Source organism: Aegilops tauschii, chromosome 7 (assembly GCF_002575655.3).
Source record: "Aegilops tauschii subsp. strangulata cultivar AL8/78 chromosome 7, Aet v6.0, whole genome shotgun sequence".
In the NCBI taxonomy this organism is placed as follows: domain Eukaryota; kingdom Viridiplantae; phylum Streptophyta; class Magnoliopsida; order Poales; family Poaceae; genus Aegilops; species Aegilops tauschii.
In genome coordinates this window covers 137497488-137517699 of record NC_053041.3, presented here as the reverse complement: position 1 = coordinate 137517699, position 20212 = coordinate 137497488, and the positions used below count along the sequence as shown (strand labels likewise).

General features: G+C 45.9%; 1 protein-coding gene across 1 annotated transcript; it reads left to right on the top strand.

Moving 5' to 3' along the window:
* The first annotated feature begins 360 nt into the window (after nucleotides 1–360).
* LOC109755006 (putative laccase-9) lies at nucleotides 361–3147 on the top strand. The gene is made up of 5 exons (XM_020313891.3): nucleotides 361–575; nucleotides 728–879; nucleotides 978–1222; nucleotides 1326–2411; nucleotides 2516–3147. Exons 1-5 carry the CDS (start codon nucleotides 465–467, stop codon nucleotides 2644–2646), a joined length of 1725 nt encoding a protein of 574 aa, XP_020169480.1. The 5' UTR covers nucleotides 361–464; the 3' UTR covers nucleotides 2647–3147.
* Nucleotides 3148–20212: the final 17065 nt, after the last annotated feature.

Genomic DNA, 20212 nt, shown 5'->3' with positions numbered 1-20212 from the left:
ATCAAATCTGCTGAAACTAAATCCCGTGGGCGGTTGGCGCGAAGGGTTCAAGGCTTTGACGCTGTCGTGGTCGCAGCATGCATGACAGCGACCAACCAACGGTTAATAACAATTAAATTAATCAATCCAGGGGTAACTGCATGTGCATGGGCGGCTTCTGCCAAAGCCTCCACTTTCCATAGCGACTGCCGATTATATTTGACGAGAAGCTAATCATATGAAACCATGCACATCAGCACACGCATCGTCGACCGGGCTCGATCTTGTCGCCATACGATCTATAAATAGCTCGTGCGTCTGCTTGGAGTTGCCATCATCAGTCCATCCCACACATTAGTCTCCAAATTTGCTCAAGCAGCAGCTAGCGTGCGTGCATAACTTGTGTGCTAGCTAGCTTCTTGATCTCCGACGGTTCACGGTCGAGTTGAGCTAGCACGGTGAGTGGCGACGGCCGTCGGCCGACGATGGGTGTAGCTAAGACACCGGCGGTGCTTTGGTTACTTGGGGCGGTGTTAGTGCTGGGGGTTTCCGTTAGCCCCGCTCAGGGCGCCAAGACTCGTTATCACGATTTCTTTGTAAGTCTATTTGCATTTATTTCCATTCATTTCTTTATCTAAATAACTATAGCCTCCATCCATAAGTCATTTTTCTTAATTAACATGTACTCCACATGCCATCTCAGCATATCATAAACTTACTTGTGACGTTTCTTCATCATATTATGCAGATTAAGGAGAGCAACTACACGAGGCTGTGCAAGGAGAGGACCGTCCTCACCGTCAACGGGCAGTTCCCCGGCCCTACCATCTACGCGCGCAAGGGCGACCTCGTCATCGTCAATGTCTACAACCAAGGCGATAAAAACATCACCATCCACTGGTAAGTTAGCTAGTTAGCCTGGCCGACGGCCGTTCACTGCATATATATAACCATCAGTAAACCTATTATATATTTTCTAACGCGACATATGTACACAGGCATGGTGTGGACCAGCCACGCAACCCGTGGTCCGACGGGCCAGAGTACATTACCCAGTGTCCCATCCGCCCCGGCGGCAACTTCACCTATCGGGTCATCTTGTCCGAGGAAGAGGGTACGCTCTGGTGGCACGCGCACAGCGACTTCGACCGCACCACAGTCCATGGTGCCATTGTCATCCACCCCAAGCTCGGAACCACCTTCCCCTTCAAGAAGCCACACAAGGAGATACCGGTCATCCTCGGTATATATATACGATATACATTCATGCTTCCATTTATTTCATCATACTTATATAATTAAGCCAAGTTGTCGTTAACTTGATATGTTCGATCTCATGCATGCAGGTGAGTGGTGGAAGGCCGACGTGAACCATCTACTAGAGGAGGCAGAGCGAACCGGCGGCGAGATAAATATCTCGGACGCGAACACCATCAACGGCCAGCCGGGGGACCTGTTCCCGTGCTCCAAGGCCGGCACCTACAAGATACCGGTGCAGCACGGCAAGACGTACCTGCTCCGGATCATCAACGCGGGGCTCTCCAACGACCTCTTCTTCGGCGTCGCGAGGCACAACCTCACCGTGGTCGGCACCGATGGCCACTACACTAAGCCGTTCACCGTCAAGCACATCATGATCGCTCCGGGACAGACCATGGACGCACTTCTGGAGGCCGACCGCGCCGACGGCGGCCGGTACTACATGGCCGCGAGGACGTTCGCGTCCAACCCCAACATCGAGGTCAACAACAGCACCGCCACAGCCATCTTGGAATACATGGACGACACACCGACGCGTGGCCCGCCGGAGTTCCCTGCCAACCTTCCGGGTGTCAACGACATCGACTCGGCGACGGCGTACACGGCGCAGCTCCGGTCCCTGGGCAGCAAGGACCACCCGGTGGACGTGCCGAGGCAGGTCGACGAGCGCATGCTCATCACCATCGCTGTCAACGTGCTCCCCTGCGCGCCCAACAAAACGTGTGGCGGCCCCGCCGGCAACCGGTTCGCGGCGAGCCTGAACAACGTCAGCTTCGCAAGCCCGTCCGTCGACATCCTCGGCGCCTACTACCGCTCCATCCGCGGCGTGTTCGAGGCGGACTTCCCCAACAAGCCGCCCTTCTTCTTCAACTTCACGGACGTCGACAACGACCCCGTCGAGCGCTGGGCCACCAAGCGCGGCACCAAGGTGAAGGTGGTGGAGTACGGCGCCGTCGTGGAGGTGGTGTTCCAGGACACCTCCATCCTTGGCGCCGAGAACCACCCCATGCACCTGCACGGCTTCACGTTCTACGTGGTAGGGAGAGGGTTCGGGAATTTTGACGAGCAGAAGGACCCGGCCACCTATAACTTGGTCGACCCGCCGCACCAGAACACCGTCTCCGTGCCCAAAGCTGGCTGGGCCGCAATCCGATTCCGTGCAACAAATCCTGGTGAGTTAACTTCATATTCATGTTTTGGGCTATGCCTGTGAATTTCGTTGGAGCGAATTAGTCAAGTGCAATCTCTAATAGTTTGTGTATTTGCTCTTGTTTAGGTGTGTGGTTCATGCATTGCCATTTTGATCGACACGTGGTGTGGGGAATGAACACCGTCTTCATCGTGCAGGATGGCAAGGCTCCTGAAGTTAAAATGTTGCCTCCGCCTCCCAACATGCCTACTTGCTAAATAATCTACATGGAGAAAGGCAGACATGCGCAGAACAATCAGACCGGAAAATTGTTGTTTAGTTGATTGATTTTATAGTTGCTTTAGTATATTCTTTATTATTTAAGCATAGTGTGTGAAATACACGGGCAAGTTGAGGCCCATGTGACTAGAAGTTGAGTTCTCTATTCGTTTGGCTTGGATGGAAAAAGTAATTTTATTTTATTGTGTAAATGTTCTTGTTGTTCAATACCTATAATATGGATTAAGAATATTATATTATGGTATGGATTCCGGTTATATGCATTGTCTTAGTTTCTTGTACAAAAGGTTTGCACTTTTGCATCATAGAGTTCAAGCAATAGTTCTAAAAGGGCTCATCATTTCTCTAGTAAAAACCACTCTCTATACCCCTTTTCAAGCAAGGGCTCATCATTCCGGTTATATGCATGTTTGGTAACAAGTTCTGGGCATCTGTTACATAAAAAGTCGCGTATTGACCAAAATGAAGATTTACGGTAGTAAGACAACCTAGCACATTGAATATGCACGAAAGGCTCCTAAAGCTAAAATGATGCATCCGTCTCGAAACATGCCTGCCTGCTAACTAATTATAGGTGTTTTTACGCTAAAAGTCTAATATTGACCCATGTGGGTCGCACAGATAATGGAGATCAAACAGCTCCTAGTATGGAACGTGCATGAAAGACTTCCACTAGAATATCAACATCAATAGACCCCACAATAAATGATATGTGGTACACCATGAGGTCCGGACATTTAAAATACACCCAGTGTGCTAAAAATTCATCTCACCCTTGCAACAAATCCTGGTGAGTCATCTCACCCAATATATATATGTCTTCAGGTTTTGGGCAATGGCTATGCATTCTTTGGAACGAAATTAATCAAATGCAATCTCTAATAATGTTGTGTTTGCCCTCTTGTTTAGGTGTGTGGTTCATGCATTGTCATTTTGATTGCCATGTGGTGTGGGACTGGGGAATGAACACCGTCTTCATCGTGAAGGATGGCAAGGCTCCTGAAGCTAAAATGATGTTTCCACCTCCCAACATGCCTACCTGCTAAATAGTCCACATGGCAAATGGGAGAAATATGCAGCACAATCAAGCCAAAAAATGTTACTTAGTTGATTGATTTTATCATTGCTTTAGTACATTCTTTATTATTTAAGCATACCGTGTGGAATACACAGGCCAGTTGAGACCCATGTGACTAGAAGTTTAGGTTTTCTTTCCATTTGGTTGGATGAGAAAGTAATTTTATTTTATGGTGTAAATGTTCTTGTTGTTAAATACCTATGAATTAAAGAATATTGTTTTAGAGATATGCCCTAGAGACAATCATGTATGATGATATTTTCCTATTTGTCATGGAATAAATATGGTCTTTGCACATTATCAATGATGTGTATGAACAAGAACATCTTGTTTGTGAGACTATGCATTATATGATGACTATCATAAATGGTCCCTAATCGAAAGGGTTGTGTGGACGCGCAACCGACTAGACTAGAATATGACACGACGGATGGTCCGGTCTCATTGACCATGTAGCATTGGATGCTAGCCGGATAATATGGACTCGAAAAGAAACGATCAGATTCGACGTAGTCAGATTTGATTCCAGATAGGGTCTAAGTCATTGTTAGTCTCTAGTACAATATACGTTTTGTGTCCTAAGACCTGAGCTGGCGCATGGACACGAGATGGTGACCGACCTGCTTTGCGCTGACCAAATGCTACTCCATAACTGGGTTGTTTATAAAGATAGGTTTCGGGCTTGTCCAGACCCATACTGCGAGATATGGTCGAGCAAGATGGGATTTCTCCCTCCGATTAGGAGAGATATACTCTGTGCCCCTCGTGTGATCCGACATGGATAAGCATGGCCATGCAACAAGGATTATGAGATAATCTGGATTTAGGTCGGCATCACTAGAACGAGAAGGAGGTCGGGCTACAACAAGGTTCACCGACTCGTCTTGAGCACGGCAACATATAGCGTGAGGAAAAAGGAATAGAGGTATGACTCATTGTACAGATTCACCGAACCGACTTCATCGGATACTTGGAGTCATCACATTTTGCTAGAGGCCTCTACCTACTGTCGAGTAGGATGTGATCGGACCGGTGATCAAGTACAATCAAGGATGGCAAGGCTTCTGAAGCTAAAATGATGCCTCCACCTCCCAACATGCCTACCTGATAAATAATCCAAATGTCAAAGGGTAGAAATATGTGACACAATCAAGCCAAAAAATATTATTTAGTTGATTGATTTTATCATTGCTTTAATACATTCTTTATTATTTAAGCCTGGTGTGTGGAATACACAGGCCAGTCGAGACCCATGTGACTAGAAGTTGAGTTTCTCTTTCAGCTTGGCCGGATGAGAAAGTAATTTTATTTTATGGTGTAAATGTTCTTGTTGTTCAGTACCTATGAATGATTCCGGTTATATGCATTATTGTCTTCATTTCTTGTACAAAAGGTTTGTACTTTTACACCATGGAGTTCAAGCAATAATTCTAAAAGGGCTCATCATTTCTGTAGTAAGGCCATCTCCAACGGCGACCCAAAATTTTTCTCCCGCATCCGTCCGCGAACACGGAGGAACCAGTCCGCGCAGATGCGAGAGGGGCCATCCAACGCTGCCCGCATACATTTCAACAACAATTGGAACCAACCGGCTGAATTTCGTGCAAACCGGTGATTTTTGATATAAACACGACGGATTTCATTTAAACTAGGATAATGTGTATATAAAATTGGACGTTATTTCATTTGGTGAACTAAAAACCTTAAAATAAAAACCATAAACTATATTTACTCTTAACAAAATATAGAATAAAGACAATCCTTACGAAGAAGATTATGTGGTAAACTTCTTGAATTGCTCCCCCCACCCATCAGCATGGACAAGGGCTTTATAGAGCCGGTCTTCACTACTAACGTAAGTTTGTCCTTCTCGAGCCTTTAAACTTTGCTGTGTATATTTTGACATGCATGACTGCAATTGCTGTTTATTTTTGGCATTTGCATCAAATTGCATGTTTAAAGTTTATTATGAAGAAGTTCATAAACATAAGTTTGTCCTTTTTAATTCCAGTTTTTAGTTGTACAGCCAAGTTCCTTATTCATACCATGTAAATTAAACTAAACAGAGTAAGTGATCTTCTTTAGAGTGCATGCATGCTTGTGTTTTTTATTTGTAATCTAATGTATGGTGAAACTATCCACTCCGGCACAATGTCATATCCTGCTATGTCTTAAGTATGAACATGTCATATTATTTTAATATTATTTAAATCGTGTCTTTTTATTTGCCAATCTGAAATGGATAAATTGACAGTACACTAGCCATTGATGCTTATGTGTTCTTTAGCAATTTTCAATCCAGTGGTGTGGTGAAGTTCGTCACTCCTGCACAATGTCATTTCCTGCCATGTCTTTACTACGAACAATGCAATATTATGTTAATGCTATTTTAAATTGTATCTCTTTATTTTCCAATAAGAAATGAGATGAATTGATAGCACTGATGCTTATACGTGCAAAACTTGCTATCTATCTGCTTGTTTCTCTTTCAGAGTGATATCTCCGACATCAGAACACAATGATAGTGAGACAAACCCATTGCTTTTCCCTCTAACATACATTGCAGGGAAGAAGGCAACACATCTTGGAGGTAGTGATACAACCTCAAAGTCATGTCTTGACATAGTGTTAAAGTTAATCGCTAATAGCAGTGACACAAGCTCGATGAAGTCGTCACCTGAATCTGTTCGACTTCTTCTGCCTCAAATTCAAGCAGAAAGGCGTGGTTCAGCTCAACTCTTACTAGTACTCCAATTGCTATGGAAGATCAACGAAAAGTTCAGTGCATCCATTGAGCTATGCAACTAGAGTTGGAGGATATAATCATCAAACAAGCGTAGTCTCATCAGCTTTCTCAGCGGCTTACGTTGCAGCTCCTGGGCATGGCTAACATTTCTTGAACTGTGTTGAAGTGCTTCCGGTTTTGTATATTATTTTTTCAGCATGTTTATTTGCACTAGCGGCGACCTTTTATGCCTAGTGTATGTAATATGCTGTCTAGTTGCGCTTTGTTATCACTAGTGGCGATGTTTCATGCCCAGTGGATGTAATATACCGTAATTTCTATATTGTATAGTCTATGTTTATTCTTTGTCACTATGATGTAAGTTATCTACTGTATATGCTCATCGCTCTCTGAAAAGGCCGTAAGCTTCGACGAAGATCAATGGGCCAAAACGTTATTGGTCTGTCAGTGGTATATAAAAAAATTACACTACACAAACGGGTCAGCGCGCAACTCGCTATATATGGGCTGAAACGTGGGCCCACAATCATCTGGGCCATTAGTAGGCCTAAACGCAAACTGGGCCCAAGTAGTTTCGGTCTTTTAACAGGCTGAGTAAACCGCGGGCAAGGTTGGGCCAGAAAATACCATGAGTGCTTAACAAGCTGAAAAGCAGATTGGGGCTGAATTGTGCCAGACAATTCACGAACCGACAACATACCGAAATATACATCGGCCCACGATTGGCCCAATTATATGATAGGTCGTTAACATGCCAAAATTTTCCCGGGCCATGGTTGGCCCAAGCACATTATGGGTTGTAAGCAGGCCAGATGCAAAATAGGCCATAATTAGGCCCAATATTATATCAAGGGCCTTTTAACAGGCCGATAGTCCGGTTGGGCTGAAATTTATCTACGAAGACCACGGGCCATCAAGAGCCCAAAATTTATCTTGGGTCTTGGTTGGCCCAATCATATAATGGCTATAATGAGGCCAGATGCAAAAATGGGCCATAATTAGGCCCAATTGTATCACATGCCTTTAAGGGGCCTGTTAGGGCATATTTCTCCCTAAGTGGTTTTGGTGATTGATGACAACATGTTTGCGGACTAATCATGTGCATTGAGCTTTTCAGACTATCAAGCATATGGCACAAGTCGATTCGTGCCCCTCGGAGTTTCAAGGGAAGACAATTTTCTTTCCCGCGTTTCTTTTCCGGTGGACTTGAGTCGTAGGGAAAACCGTACTATCAAGAGGGGTCCGTATCTGAAAGGTTTGGGTGGAATCAACACGTATACTCTTCTTGCACCCATCGTCCCCTTCCGTTTCCTTGGAGTTGTGCCCCGTTTGCATCGAGTAAGGCAAAAGAGCCACAAGCGGTAGTACCGCCTATAGGCGGTAGTATGGTTGTAACCACTGTTCTTACTACCGCTCGTGGCTGGGACCTCTATTTTTCATGTCGAGTTCTACGGTGGTGCCTCCGGGTTACTACCGTGCTACTCATTTGTCCGTGCAAAATGGTCAGTTGTAGCAGCGGTACTACTACCTATGGGCGGTAGTACTGCTCCAACTACCGCGACTACCACCGCCCGTTCCTCTGTTTTCTCCCATGTTCTTCATTTCTCATGTGCATCCTGTAAGGAGCGGTAGTATGGCTCGTCTGCGGGCTATGAGATGCATAACGGTTGGATTTGTCCCCCACACTATAAAAGGGGGTCTTCTTCCCCAAGAAGATCCACCTCTTCCTACCCTAACTCCATTGTTTCTCCAAAGCTCATTTTCTCCCAATCTCTCTCTAGCCAATCAAACTTGTTGATTTTCTAGGGATTGGTTGAGAAGGACCGAATATACACTTCCACCAAGAGAAATTTGATTCCCCCACTAATCCTTTGTGGATCTTGTTACTCTTAGGTGTTTGAGCACCCTAGACGGTTGAGGTCACCTCAGAGCCACATTCCATTGTGGTGAAGCCCCGTGGTGGTGTTGGGAGCCCCCAATCAAGTTGTGGAGATTACCCCAACCTTGTTTGTATAGGTTCGGGCGCCGCCTTCAAGGGCACCACTAGTGGAATCACGGCATCTCACATTGTGTGAGGGCATGAGGAGAATACGATGGCCCTAGTGGCTTCTTGGGGAGCATTGTGCCTCCATACCGCTCCAACGGAGACGTACTTCCCTTCAAAGGGAAGGAACTTCGGTAACACATCCTCCTCTCCACCGGCTCCACTTGTGGTTATCTCTTTCCTTTACTTTGTGCAAGCTATTGTTGTGTTGTATCCTTTGCTTGTGCTTAGCATCATATAGGTGCTCCCTAGTTGCACATCTAGACAACCTATTTGTTGCAAAACCTAATTTGCGAAGAAAAGCTAAAAATTGTTAGTTGCCTATTCACCCCTCTAGTCAACCATATCGATCCTTTCAATTGGTGTCATAGACCCGTCTCTTTTTTAAGGGTTTCGCCACCCGAAGAGTATGGTTGACACCGGGGAGGAAGTGCTCAAGGACGTGGAGTTGACTTCGATCACACGAAATGACTTAAATGAAGCCATGGCTTCACTTAAGACATCAATGACGACTGGAGTCAAGTCTATGCTTAAAGAATTGCTTGAGGGGATGAAATCCACTCCCGATCCTTTGCTTGTGGTTAATCCCATAGCATCGGAGTCGGAGGCCAATTCCGGCAAGGAAGCGGCTAAAGGTACTCAAACTTCCACCCCTCATGATAAGAATGGGACGGGAACCTTTGCCTCGGTTCCCCCTCCCCCGGTCTATGGAGGACCGGTCCCTACACCGCGCGTCAATTATTTTGGCCCTCCTCCTAAACTTGTTAAGGCTGATTTTGCTAATTGGGTTTTTCGCATCAAGTCTCATTTGAATCATAGCTCAACAAATCTTTGGAGATTCATTGAGCAAGGCTTCTACCTGCATGATCCAAACAACCTCACCCCAAGAGAAGAAGTGGACAACCAATACAATCACTCCATTTTGTACATCCTTCAAGTTGCGGTTCCTCCCGAAGATCTATCTCACTTACGTCCCTTCACTCGAGCAAAGGACTATTGGGATCACATCGTGTCTTTGTACAAGGGAAGCTCAAGCATCCAACGGTCAAACTTTGAAGTGGTCCTTGATGAGGCTGAGGAATTCATGATGCTAGAAGATGAGGATCCACATGATCTCTACCAGAGGGTGACAACTCTTGCGGTTGCTCTTCAAGACCATGGGAGCAAGGATATAGATGACAATTGGATCAAGTGCAAGTTTCTCAAGGCCATCATGGTTTCAACAAGGCCATGTCTTCCGTGATCCGTCAAAGGCCGGATTTTCACACTTTAACCTCAAGTGAAGTGCTGGATGAGTTTGTTGCCATGAACATCATGGACAAGACCGCTGACAATGCTCTTGCTCATGTCCGGTCAAATAAAAGCTCACCAACCCTTGCTTTGAAGGCCAAGGCCATTCCGGAAGAAGAAGAGGAGGAAGAAGAGGAGAGTTGCCCCGAGGACACCAAATATACTTACCATGAGCACATGGCTCTTGTATCAAGGCAATTTTGGAGCAACAAGAGGAACTCAAGGCCCAACTTCACCAAGAACAACTCAAGTGGGTCAAAGAACAAGCAACGAGTGAGGACTTGCTACAATTGCGGCAATGTGAGTCACTTTGTGGTGGAGTGCCCTTACGAGAAGAGGGAAGACAATGGTGGCAAACTCATTCGCAAAGACAAAGCCAAGTCCTTCCCAAGCAAGAACAACTTCACCAAGAAGACACCTCAAAAGGGTTTGGTGGCGCATGAAGAGTACGCCTCCGATGATGATGATGAAGATACTAGTGGAGAAGGAATGGCAACAGCGACCATTGCCATTGCCACATCTTCCCCCTCCAAGGTGTCTCTCTTCGGCACCCCCAACGAGAACACCATTGTCAAGTGCCTCATGGCCAAAGGTATCAACAATTTAACCCCTAACATCAAAACCACCATCATTACTACTCCTTCATTTTTAGATTGTGCCGATGATAGTGAGGTGGTGAAAGTTGATGAGAATGAGTTTACCAACTTTGTGAGCAAACTCAAGGGAGAATCCAAGAAGCACTTTGTTGCTCTCTTGGAACAACTTGGTGAGGCCAATGATATCATTGAGTCGCATGAGGATACTATCTCCAAGCTGGAGGGGCATAGCCGTGACTATGCCGATGAGATTGCGGATCTTTCCATTGCTCTAGAGGAAGAGCGAGGTCTTCGTTTGACTTTTGAGGAGTCACACAACGTTGATCTTGCTAAATTGCAAAAAGATCTTGATCATGCTATTGTTCTTACTTGTGTGCTCAAATCCGAGAAAGTTGCACCTGGGGTTGACCATGATAAACTCGAGGAAGAGTTTGATACACTTGAGAAGGCTCACAAGGTCTTCAAGGGTGTTCATGCCTCTCTTAAAGAGTCTCATGATCAACTCCAAGTGAAGCTAACCAAGGATATTTCCACGTGTCCTCCTTTTGTTTAATTTATAATGCCCATGCTACTAACCCTTGTTGTGAGCATGTGCATCTTGTGGAAGAAAATGCCAAGTTGAAAAAGCAACTTGAGAAGGGCCTTGTGACTTGCATACAAGTCTAGAAGAACCTCAATGACCTTTTGAGCAATCAAAAGAAAGTTGTAGGAAAGGAAGGACTTGGGTTTGTACCCAATTCAAAGAAGAAGAAAAAGAACAAGACCAAGCAACCTCTCCCGCTCAAGGAAACTTTTGTCAAGGCAGGTGAGGGTGCTCATGATAAGAAGAACAAGGAATTGGGTGGTAATGCCAAGAAGGGCAAAACCGCCCCTACCAACAAAGCTGGCTACTTTAATCCTTCTTATGTTTTGTGTCATGCTAGTGATGGGCATGTTTATGCCAAATTTGTTGGTTCTTCTTATGAGTACATTGAATGGTCTATTTTGGTTCCCAAGACCCTTGTTAGTTGTTACTAACATCAAAGGACCCATTCAAAAATGGTACCTAAATCCAGGCATTGATCTCTTGTAGGAGTTTGCTTTCGGTGGTTGCCATGGTTGCTCGATAATGGAGCAACAAATCATATGACCGGGAGCAAGGACTTGGTGGTGGATGTGCATCCAATCCCATCTATGCCCACCCATGTCCAATTTGGTGATGCTTCAACTTCTAAGGTATTGGGACTTGGCAAGGTGGTCATCTCTAAAGATTTATCTATTAAGAAGGTCATGCTTGTTGAGTCCCTTGCATACAATTTACTTTATGTTCGTCAACTTGCACTTATAGGCTTGGCAACATTCTTTGATGTTGATACCGTGGCCCTTTTGTGGAGCAAGACTCTTAAAGTAGCCTTTGTTGGACATGTCGAGAACGGTCTCTATTTGATGAACTTTTCGGAGTGACCCACTAAGACCACGACTTACCTAATGGCTAAAGTTGATGTGGGTTGGCTTTGGCATCACCGACTAGCCCATGTCAATATGAGATCTTTGCAAAGTCTCCTAAAAGGGGATCACGTCCGTGGACTAACAAATGTGAGTTTTGCCAAAGACCGTGCTTGCAGTGCTTGTATCGAAGGAAATCTTCATGAAACGACTCACCGACCCTCGACTATCATCTACTCGAGAGGCCCTTGGAGCTCCTTCACATGGATCTCTTTGGTGCTCCATCCTTTGTTAGTCTTGGTGGAAGAAAGTATTGCTTGGTGATTGTGGATGGCTACTCAAGATATACATGGGTATACTTCTTCAAGAGGAAGAGTGAGACTCAACAAACCGTCATCAACTTTGCAAATGAAGCTCAACGTCAACATGAAGCAACGATTTTGATGATTAGATGTGAAAACGGCAATGAGTTCAAGAACTACACCTCGGATGAGTTTCTTAGTGACGAGGGGATCAAGCATCAATATGCCGCACCCTATACCCCTCAACAAAATGGTGTGGCCGAGAGGAAGAACCGGACGTTGATGGATGCGGAAAGGACCATGATGGCGGAGTTCAAATCTCCATACAACTTTTCGGCTGAAGCCATCAACACCGCATGTCATGCATCCAATAGGCTCTACCTCCGCAAAGGCCTGAACAAGACTCGATATGAGATACTTACTGACAACAAGCCCAACCTCAAGTACTTTCGGGTGTTCGGTTGCAAGTGTTTCATTCTCAAGAAAGGTGCTCGTTTGTCTAAATTCGAACCTAGAGCTCAAGAGGGCATATATGTTGGTTATGCTACAAACTCTCATGCTTACCGTGTCCTCAACAAGTCCACCAGACTCATTGAGAAGACGTGTAATGTGGAGTTTGATGAAAATAACGGCTCCCAAGTGGAGCAAAGTGGTCTTTGTGATGTAGGTGATGAAATTCCTCCCCAAGCCATAAGAAGAATGGGGATTGGTCAAATATTGCCCATTGAGGAACCCTTTGTGGCCGAAGGAGAAGGACAATGCTCTACTCAAGTGGAGCCATCACCTACGCTAGACCCACACGCTTCCGAAGAACAAAGGGAAGGCCCTCAACCCCATGAGCAAGATCAAGGGCACACTACAAACAACTACACTCCCGTGATGATACATGTTTGTCCCAGTAGGTCACGTTTTCTGTCATGCATGTAATTCCATGACAATTCTATGACAGAATCAGGATAGTCATACCTGTGCTGTCGTAGAAGTGTTCCATGACAATACCAAAATTATCATCACGGAAGTGTTCACTTGCATGACGATAAATAGCGCATCATGGAAGTAATTTTGTCAAGGGTAACTGACACATGGCATCCACCGTAACAGGTTGCCGTTAAGCTATCGGGTTCCGGTTTGGATCCGATAACCCGTTAACCGCCCGGACCAATGGGGATTTTCCACATGTAAAATTCTGATTTGACTTAGTATCCACGTGTCAGCTCCGGGTTGGGACAGGTGTCATCAAGTGAGTGGACGGGACGAGCCTATGGTACGTCGACACGTGGCTCGGCCCAACAGTGGCCCGTTTAGGTTAAAAGGCCGGGCCTGTTAAAATAAGCAGGTCAGCCCATTAGCGGCCTACTTGAGTCAGGCCCATTCACAAGCATGGCCCATACAAGTTACACAGAATCGACCCATCAAAGGCCCATTCTAGATTTGACAATTTCCAGCCAATCGTTAGTTCCAGCCCGTTGAGGGCCTGCTACATCTTTGGGCCCAATTACGACTGACCTTCTGTCGGCCTGTTAGCAGCCCATCGTCAGTTGCAGCCTGTTAATGGCCCGATACGTCTTTCGGCCTTTTCTCGGCCCATTCTGCAGTTGGGACAACTTCTAGCCCGTTGTGACTTTCAACATTTTTTTGGCCCATTAGGTAAATGGGCCAATTCCTAGCCCATTTTGTCTTTCAGCCTGTTAACGGCCCGCACAACAGTTGGGCCTTTGACGGTGCGACCTGATTTTGGGTCCATTAGCGGGCCACGTTCCGCAGGGCACAATTTCAGCCAGACGAGACTTTCAGCATGTTAAAAGCCTAGTTTGCAAATTGGGCCTCTTCTGACCCAAAACACTTTCGGCCTCTTACTGGCCCGTCAAGTAAAAGGGCCGAGAAAAAATTGACATTTATTTCAGCCTCCTAGGGCCCACAGGCCATTTCCATTTATACGACCCTATCAAGCTTTTGGCCCATTAACGGTGGGCCACATCATTTGGGATCCGCTAAATATTAAATTGACCAGCCCATTAAGGCCCGCTTTGATTACACATGTTTGTTAGTTCGGATGGCGTCCAGGTAATGTTTGGGTGTGTTGGCCCCCGTTTCAACGCTATACCATATACAAAGAATTATCCTACTCTATACACTACTGCAGAATGCTGCTAACGCGACACTACGATCAGAGACCCTTCGACGAAACTGTGTCCGATGCCATAATCGCAAACGGTGGTGTAAAAAACCGTCAAAAAAGGTGCAAAATGTTTGCGATGGAGGATGCATCAAACACGGTTCAGATTTTAGTTGCGTGTGCGATGCAGGGCATACGGTTCAACTCAATTAACTATTTGCGATGAGGAGGAACAAAAGAAACGGGCAGCCAGATGAAGGTGTGTGCGATATACAGCATACGGTTCACTCGGATGAACTGTTTCTGATTAGGCAACACAAAAGAAATGGTTAGCCAGATCAAGATGTGTGTGATATACGGCATGCGGTTCACTCGGATGAACTATTTGCATTGAGACATGAGAACAGAAACGGTTCAACTTAACAAGATGTGTGTGATACGCGACAAACATGTGTGTAACCGGAAACGTGTGCAAAGACCGATAACAACACAGACGATTACTGCTAACAAGCCGTGTGTGTTGTGAGCAAATGATTGCTGGTATACAATTGTGAGTGATTGATGAAAACATCACCGACAGGTTCCATTGTTTAGTCCGTGTGCGATGTGCTTTTCTTTGTCCCCACAACATCTACGCTCTGTCTACAGAGCATCAACATATGTACTTAAAAAGACAACATTGCATAACCAAATTAAGCATACAATTACACACATAACATTTCCACACACCAAAGTAAGCAATTACATGCATACTAAAGTAGGAGAAATGAGGATCTAATCATCTACTTATTGTTGCAACGACGCTTGCCATTGCTCTGCTTCCGGATGGATCCCTGGCCGTTTTGGGGAAGAAGGCACTTCCTCATGTCAACGATCCGCCTATACATGTCATAGCTCGTGTACGCCTCCTTGGCCGCGTACAACGTGAGCTTTGTCGAGTTTCTCCATCCAGGCCGAGTGCCAGGCACGCTTGTCCTTGTTGCACGAATCCTTCATGTCTCTGTAGTAGGGGTCGATGATGGACTCGGCGAGGTGAACTAGTGAGTCCTTCTCATGCTCCTTGCTGCCCCAGATCTTGTATTGGCGCTGGATGTCGACAAGATTCTGGCAGGCGATGCCCGAATTCTCGAGCGCCTTTACATCGTTGGTGATGTCCACCGTAGCGAACATGTAGTGGGGGCTGTTGACAAACGTGGCAAAACGCTCGCAAGGCCTTGTAGCCAGGCAGTAGTGGTAGACGAGGACGTGGTGGCGCACGCACATCTGGGCGACGGCGACCTTGGGATGACACCCGGGACAAGCGCGGGTGTACTCGAGGTCGAACCCGACCACCTTGTACTTCTCCTTGGCAAGCAACAACTCCATGATGTGGATGGAGTGCTCCAACCAGACCAGTCGTTGGTGTACACCACCGAGAGGTCCATGAACCTTCTGTGGGTGTGCACCATGGCACGCATGGTGAACTACTGCTCATCGCCGGCAGCCGCTCGGAGCGCCATTGGAGCCGCGCAGGATACCCTCTAAGAATTTCTCATGGTGGGTGTGCTTCTTGCAATGGTGGGCCGCGATCGAAAGGTTGAAGAGACAGAAGGGTTAAATGGCCGCTGTAATAAATGGGGGCCGGCCGGCCTGTAATCGTCACGTCTTGTCACAACGTTCATAGCGGAGGATTCCAGTGCACGCTTGACAACACCGCACCGCACGCATGGGCTCGAAGAGGCACCAAATGTATCGTCGGAGAGCCTGTTCCCGCGCTACCGCGCTGTTTACCACACAAGCTTCCCGCCCGGCTAGTTTGGCTACGCATCGGCTAGAAGAGGGACAAATCGTGGGCGTTTATTGGCAAGAAGCTATGTAAAAACGAAGTGTGTGGAATTACTTCGGTCATAAGTTTACCCGTGGGTGATGAGGTCAAAGTTACACAGAAGGGTGATGATGGACACTCGAGTGCGATAATTAATTCTGCGCTCTACAGTGCACACGGTGGAAGAAACCAACTGTGTGCAATAATTTCGAAGACCGCAGTCGAGTTAGCTATACAGATCGTGTGCTGTGAGATCGACAAGGTAAACAGATTCGAGAATGGTTAATAAAATCTAAGACCATTGCATATTAAGGTCAAAATAGTGCTAGCAATATACGAGTCTCATACGATGCCATTTCAACGATTGTACCACAAAAGCTCGAAATATTACAAGGATCAAATTCCAGAGTTATATGGCTCAAATTCGAAGATTACAAGGTTCAAACTGATATTAGAAATGAAATTCAGCTCATCAGCCGCAAACGCTCATGCGGATCCACTGAACATGGATATCAAAGAGGTTCAAACTAATATTACCACTTCTAAGTCTGGTTTCGAAACCTCACAATTTTTGCAAAGGGGTCAGGCACTGAGAAGTCATGTATGGGGTTGACACGATGACTTCTGATTACTCTGTCATCTGATGTTCCAAAATGAAATTCAGCATTTTTGGAGCCTATTCCATTCTACCACAGGCGCCAGCGCTGATCAACAAACCATTCATTTTTGCGAAATGAATGTAGGGCAAACCTCATTTCCTTCAGCACCCTTGCTCTGAGAACAAAGAACCTGGCGGATATAATCTCCGATAAGGTCCCTCGGTAGGAGTTCAAAGTAATTTCTAAGAGATGCAAATCTATGCATTCGATGTGATTGTTATATTGTATCACATTATCCACCACTGGGCCTAATCTTATCTGCAAAAGAAGAAAACGTATTAGTGCCTACATGCAGTTTTGAACATTACTACGTTTGCAGGATTTGTAAAATGCACTAACATGCCATCTTCGATCTGACATGATTAACATGGGCCTTTGATTACATTCTAGAAAAAGTAGCCTTCTTCACAAGAGGTTGGAGTGGATGAAAAGTTCCCTAAGAAAACTAGTACAGATGAATACAAAGGAGAAATGCTTATTGATTTTAACCATATGGATCAAGCAACCAATATGGGGGGGGGTGGAACATGTATGTACTGAAATCCTCCAAAAGAATCCTTCAGAAATCGTAGTACATTGTCATTGTAAACTTGGAAAAAGGTGTCACAAATTGAACTCCCTTATGGTTAACATTTAACAGGAAAGGAACATCACCTCGATATATAGCTTCTCCAAGCACGGAAAGCATCTCAGGAAACTGACAACTTGCTCCAGGTTGGGGCCGATAGATTCTAGTGCCAAGACCTTCACTGTGCGCAGTTTCAGGGTCAAGCTTCTTGGAATCATTTTCTGAATGACAGACGAACAAACATCTTCAAAATTAGAAATAATGTTAATTTGTAGAAGGAGAGGTAGAAGGCGGCTGTTGTACCCGAACGGGTGTGGATCCAATAACAAGTTTGGAGTATTTGTCAGACGAGTAACCCACCACTATCAATTTCGGCGCAGAAATGACATTGATTCTTGTTGGACCTTCTTGATCAACTACAAGTAATCTCTCAAGTGTAGGCGTGTCCTCAATGACCATACCGTGGTACACATCTTGTGATGTCTTCCTGCCCCACCAGCAACACACATAAATAGTCTGAAGAGTCATGTAGGTGATGTGGAAGGTACACAACCCATTGATCGCCTGAAGACGAAGGTACTCGAGTGCAGTACAGCCACGGTGCAGGCGCTCCATGTCACCGTTTGAGAGGTAGACGACGACGAGCTCGAGGTGCTTCAGTCGTGGTAGAATAAGAGCGGGCGCGTCATTAAGGTTGGGGGGAATGGCAGTTCTTGAACTTGGCGACGCGCAGCGTGGGCACGAGGTGGAGTGCGGACGTTGGCAGCGACCATATATGCCCATCATCAAAAGTGAGCTCCTCGAGCTGATCTAGGGCGGGGGATCGAAACCAGTCATCAAGCTTGGCTCGGTCCATGCCGTTGGAACGGAACTTGCCCAACCTAAGGCCTCTGGTTGGGCCAAGGTGACTGCCGAGGATCTCGGAGAACGCATCCAAGCTTTTGCGATAGCCATGGCAGAGCTTGTGGGTGTCGATGAGGTCGAGAGGGCTGGAGTTCCATAGAGGGCGCCACCGCCGGGAAAGGACGGTTGTCCGCGCCCCATATTTGTTTGGGAGGAGGGAGATGATGACTATCAACATATCATTGGGGAGGCTGCTGATGAAGTCTAGGCCTGCTCGAGTCGCTTGCGGTTCTAGCTCGCCCCGCCTCCGCTTGTTGGCAGCCCCGTTCTCCACCTCTGGAGTCTCCTTGTCAGCGGCGCTTTTTGATGGAAATGGGAGTGCAGGGAATATTTAGTTAAAACAGGGCAATAGAAAAGTGTATTGGTAACTAGAAGCTATTAGGTAGGAATATAGTAAGAAAAGGGAATAACAATTGGTCGCTTAAATACTACACAATTCATTTGACATTGCTGGGTAAGTCAACATGCAGATGGTTGAAAAGAAAACTTACTTCGAACAAAGTATGGACGGATAATTTTGTTGGGGAAGTGAGCATATATCTCATGAGCAGGCCCTTTTATGTGCAGTGCAATTTTGGTGCCAGCTTTTAGTACATAAAACTTAGAAATTTCTTTCCAAAAGCAAGTGCCAAAATAGGGGTCACCACGTTCATCAAGTCTTACAGTAGCAACGATTGTAAATCCATGGTTTGTGTGCAGTATGACATCCGTGCAGTCTTGATCTATGTAAAGGGAAAGATTGTGCACTACATAATCTGTTGCATAGCAAGGGATGCACTGCGGAAAATGGTAGGATTGTTAAAGAAAATATGGTAACATGCAAATATGGGCCCAAATTGAAAGAACTGTACAACAGTTGAAATCGAAGGACAAAAATCTATAATTAAACAGATAGGGTAAACATGATGTCATGGAAATATGAGAGTAATCGAAGAACAATACATCATTAATTTGCCTAATATAGAAAGAAGAGGGGAAAATCCCCTTTGACATATATGGTGCATGTGGCACCTTTTATCCAAATGTAGCAATATTTAGAACATGTTCATGAAAGTAGGCCATGCCAACTGATTTAGGGTGAGATTGAACATACCGTCCTCAAGTGATCTGGTACGGTGAGATCTCTGGCGGAGGTCGCAAAGTCCTGATGTGTCGGCGCACTGTACATTCTATGAATGAAAGAAATCCCTCAAATCAGCTCGAATAAAAATGAATTCACAGCGATTTCCGATGGGTGATTAAACGAGGCAGATGAACTGGGATAAGAGATGATATAATATCTCATTAAATTAGTTACCTTGTCGTCCATGAGAAAGAACCCTCAGTACGGCAGATTCCCCAACCAAGAGGAGCTGGGTCGACCGCGAGTAGCATCGAGGAAGTCGATGGTGATAGGCGGCGGCAAGCGGAAGTAGCGAAATGCGGTGGGCTTTGCCGGTAGCCTAGCGGCGGCGGCAGGCGTCAAGCTAAGTATTTACCGCCGCGATTGGCGGTGACATGGCATAGACGCGGAGGAGCTTGTGCATGTGTGAATGGGGACCGTACTGGAGGGGGTGGCGGGCGGGGTGAGGGTTTTTGTGACATGGGGATGGTGAGAGTTTTCTTTTTTCTTTTTTGAATTGGGCGGTGAGGGTTTTCTTTCCCACAAAGCATTTTGGGGGCGATGGTTTGCTAGAGCGAACCGTGTGTGATTGACACAACAGGCAAAATGAAAGTCATTGCACACGGTTCCAATTTTGGGAACCGTGTGTGATTGACGTACTACCTCTGTCCTGGTTTATTGGCCCCCCTTTGTAATTTTTACAAAATTTTGACAAAATATTTAACATACTCAGACATAGATAATAAGCGTACACGTACATAAGCATAGTTCAACCGTCATTAAGCATACTCAAGCGTACATAGTTTGATCCATCCCACATCTCATCTCACATGCCGGCACGATCCTGAAGCTTCTCCAGGTACTCGGCATATGCGCCATGCGCCAACCTACGAGAATACATCTGCTTGAAG

Coding starts and splice junctions, on each gene's coding strand:
- LOC109755006 (XM_020313891.3), top strand. CDS start 465: ATGGGTGTAGCTAAGACACCGGCGGTGCTTTGGTTACTTGGGGCGGTG. Junction 880..977: donor AAAAACATCACCATCCACTG/GTAAGTTAGCTA, acceptor ATATGTACACAG/GCATGGTGTGGACCAGCCAC. Junction 2,412..2,515: donor ATTCCGTGCAACAAATCCTG/GTGAGTTAACTT, acceptor GCTCTTGTTTAG/GTGTGTGGTTCATGCATTGC.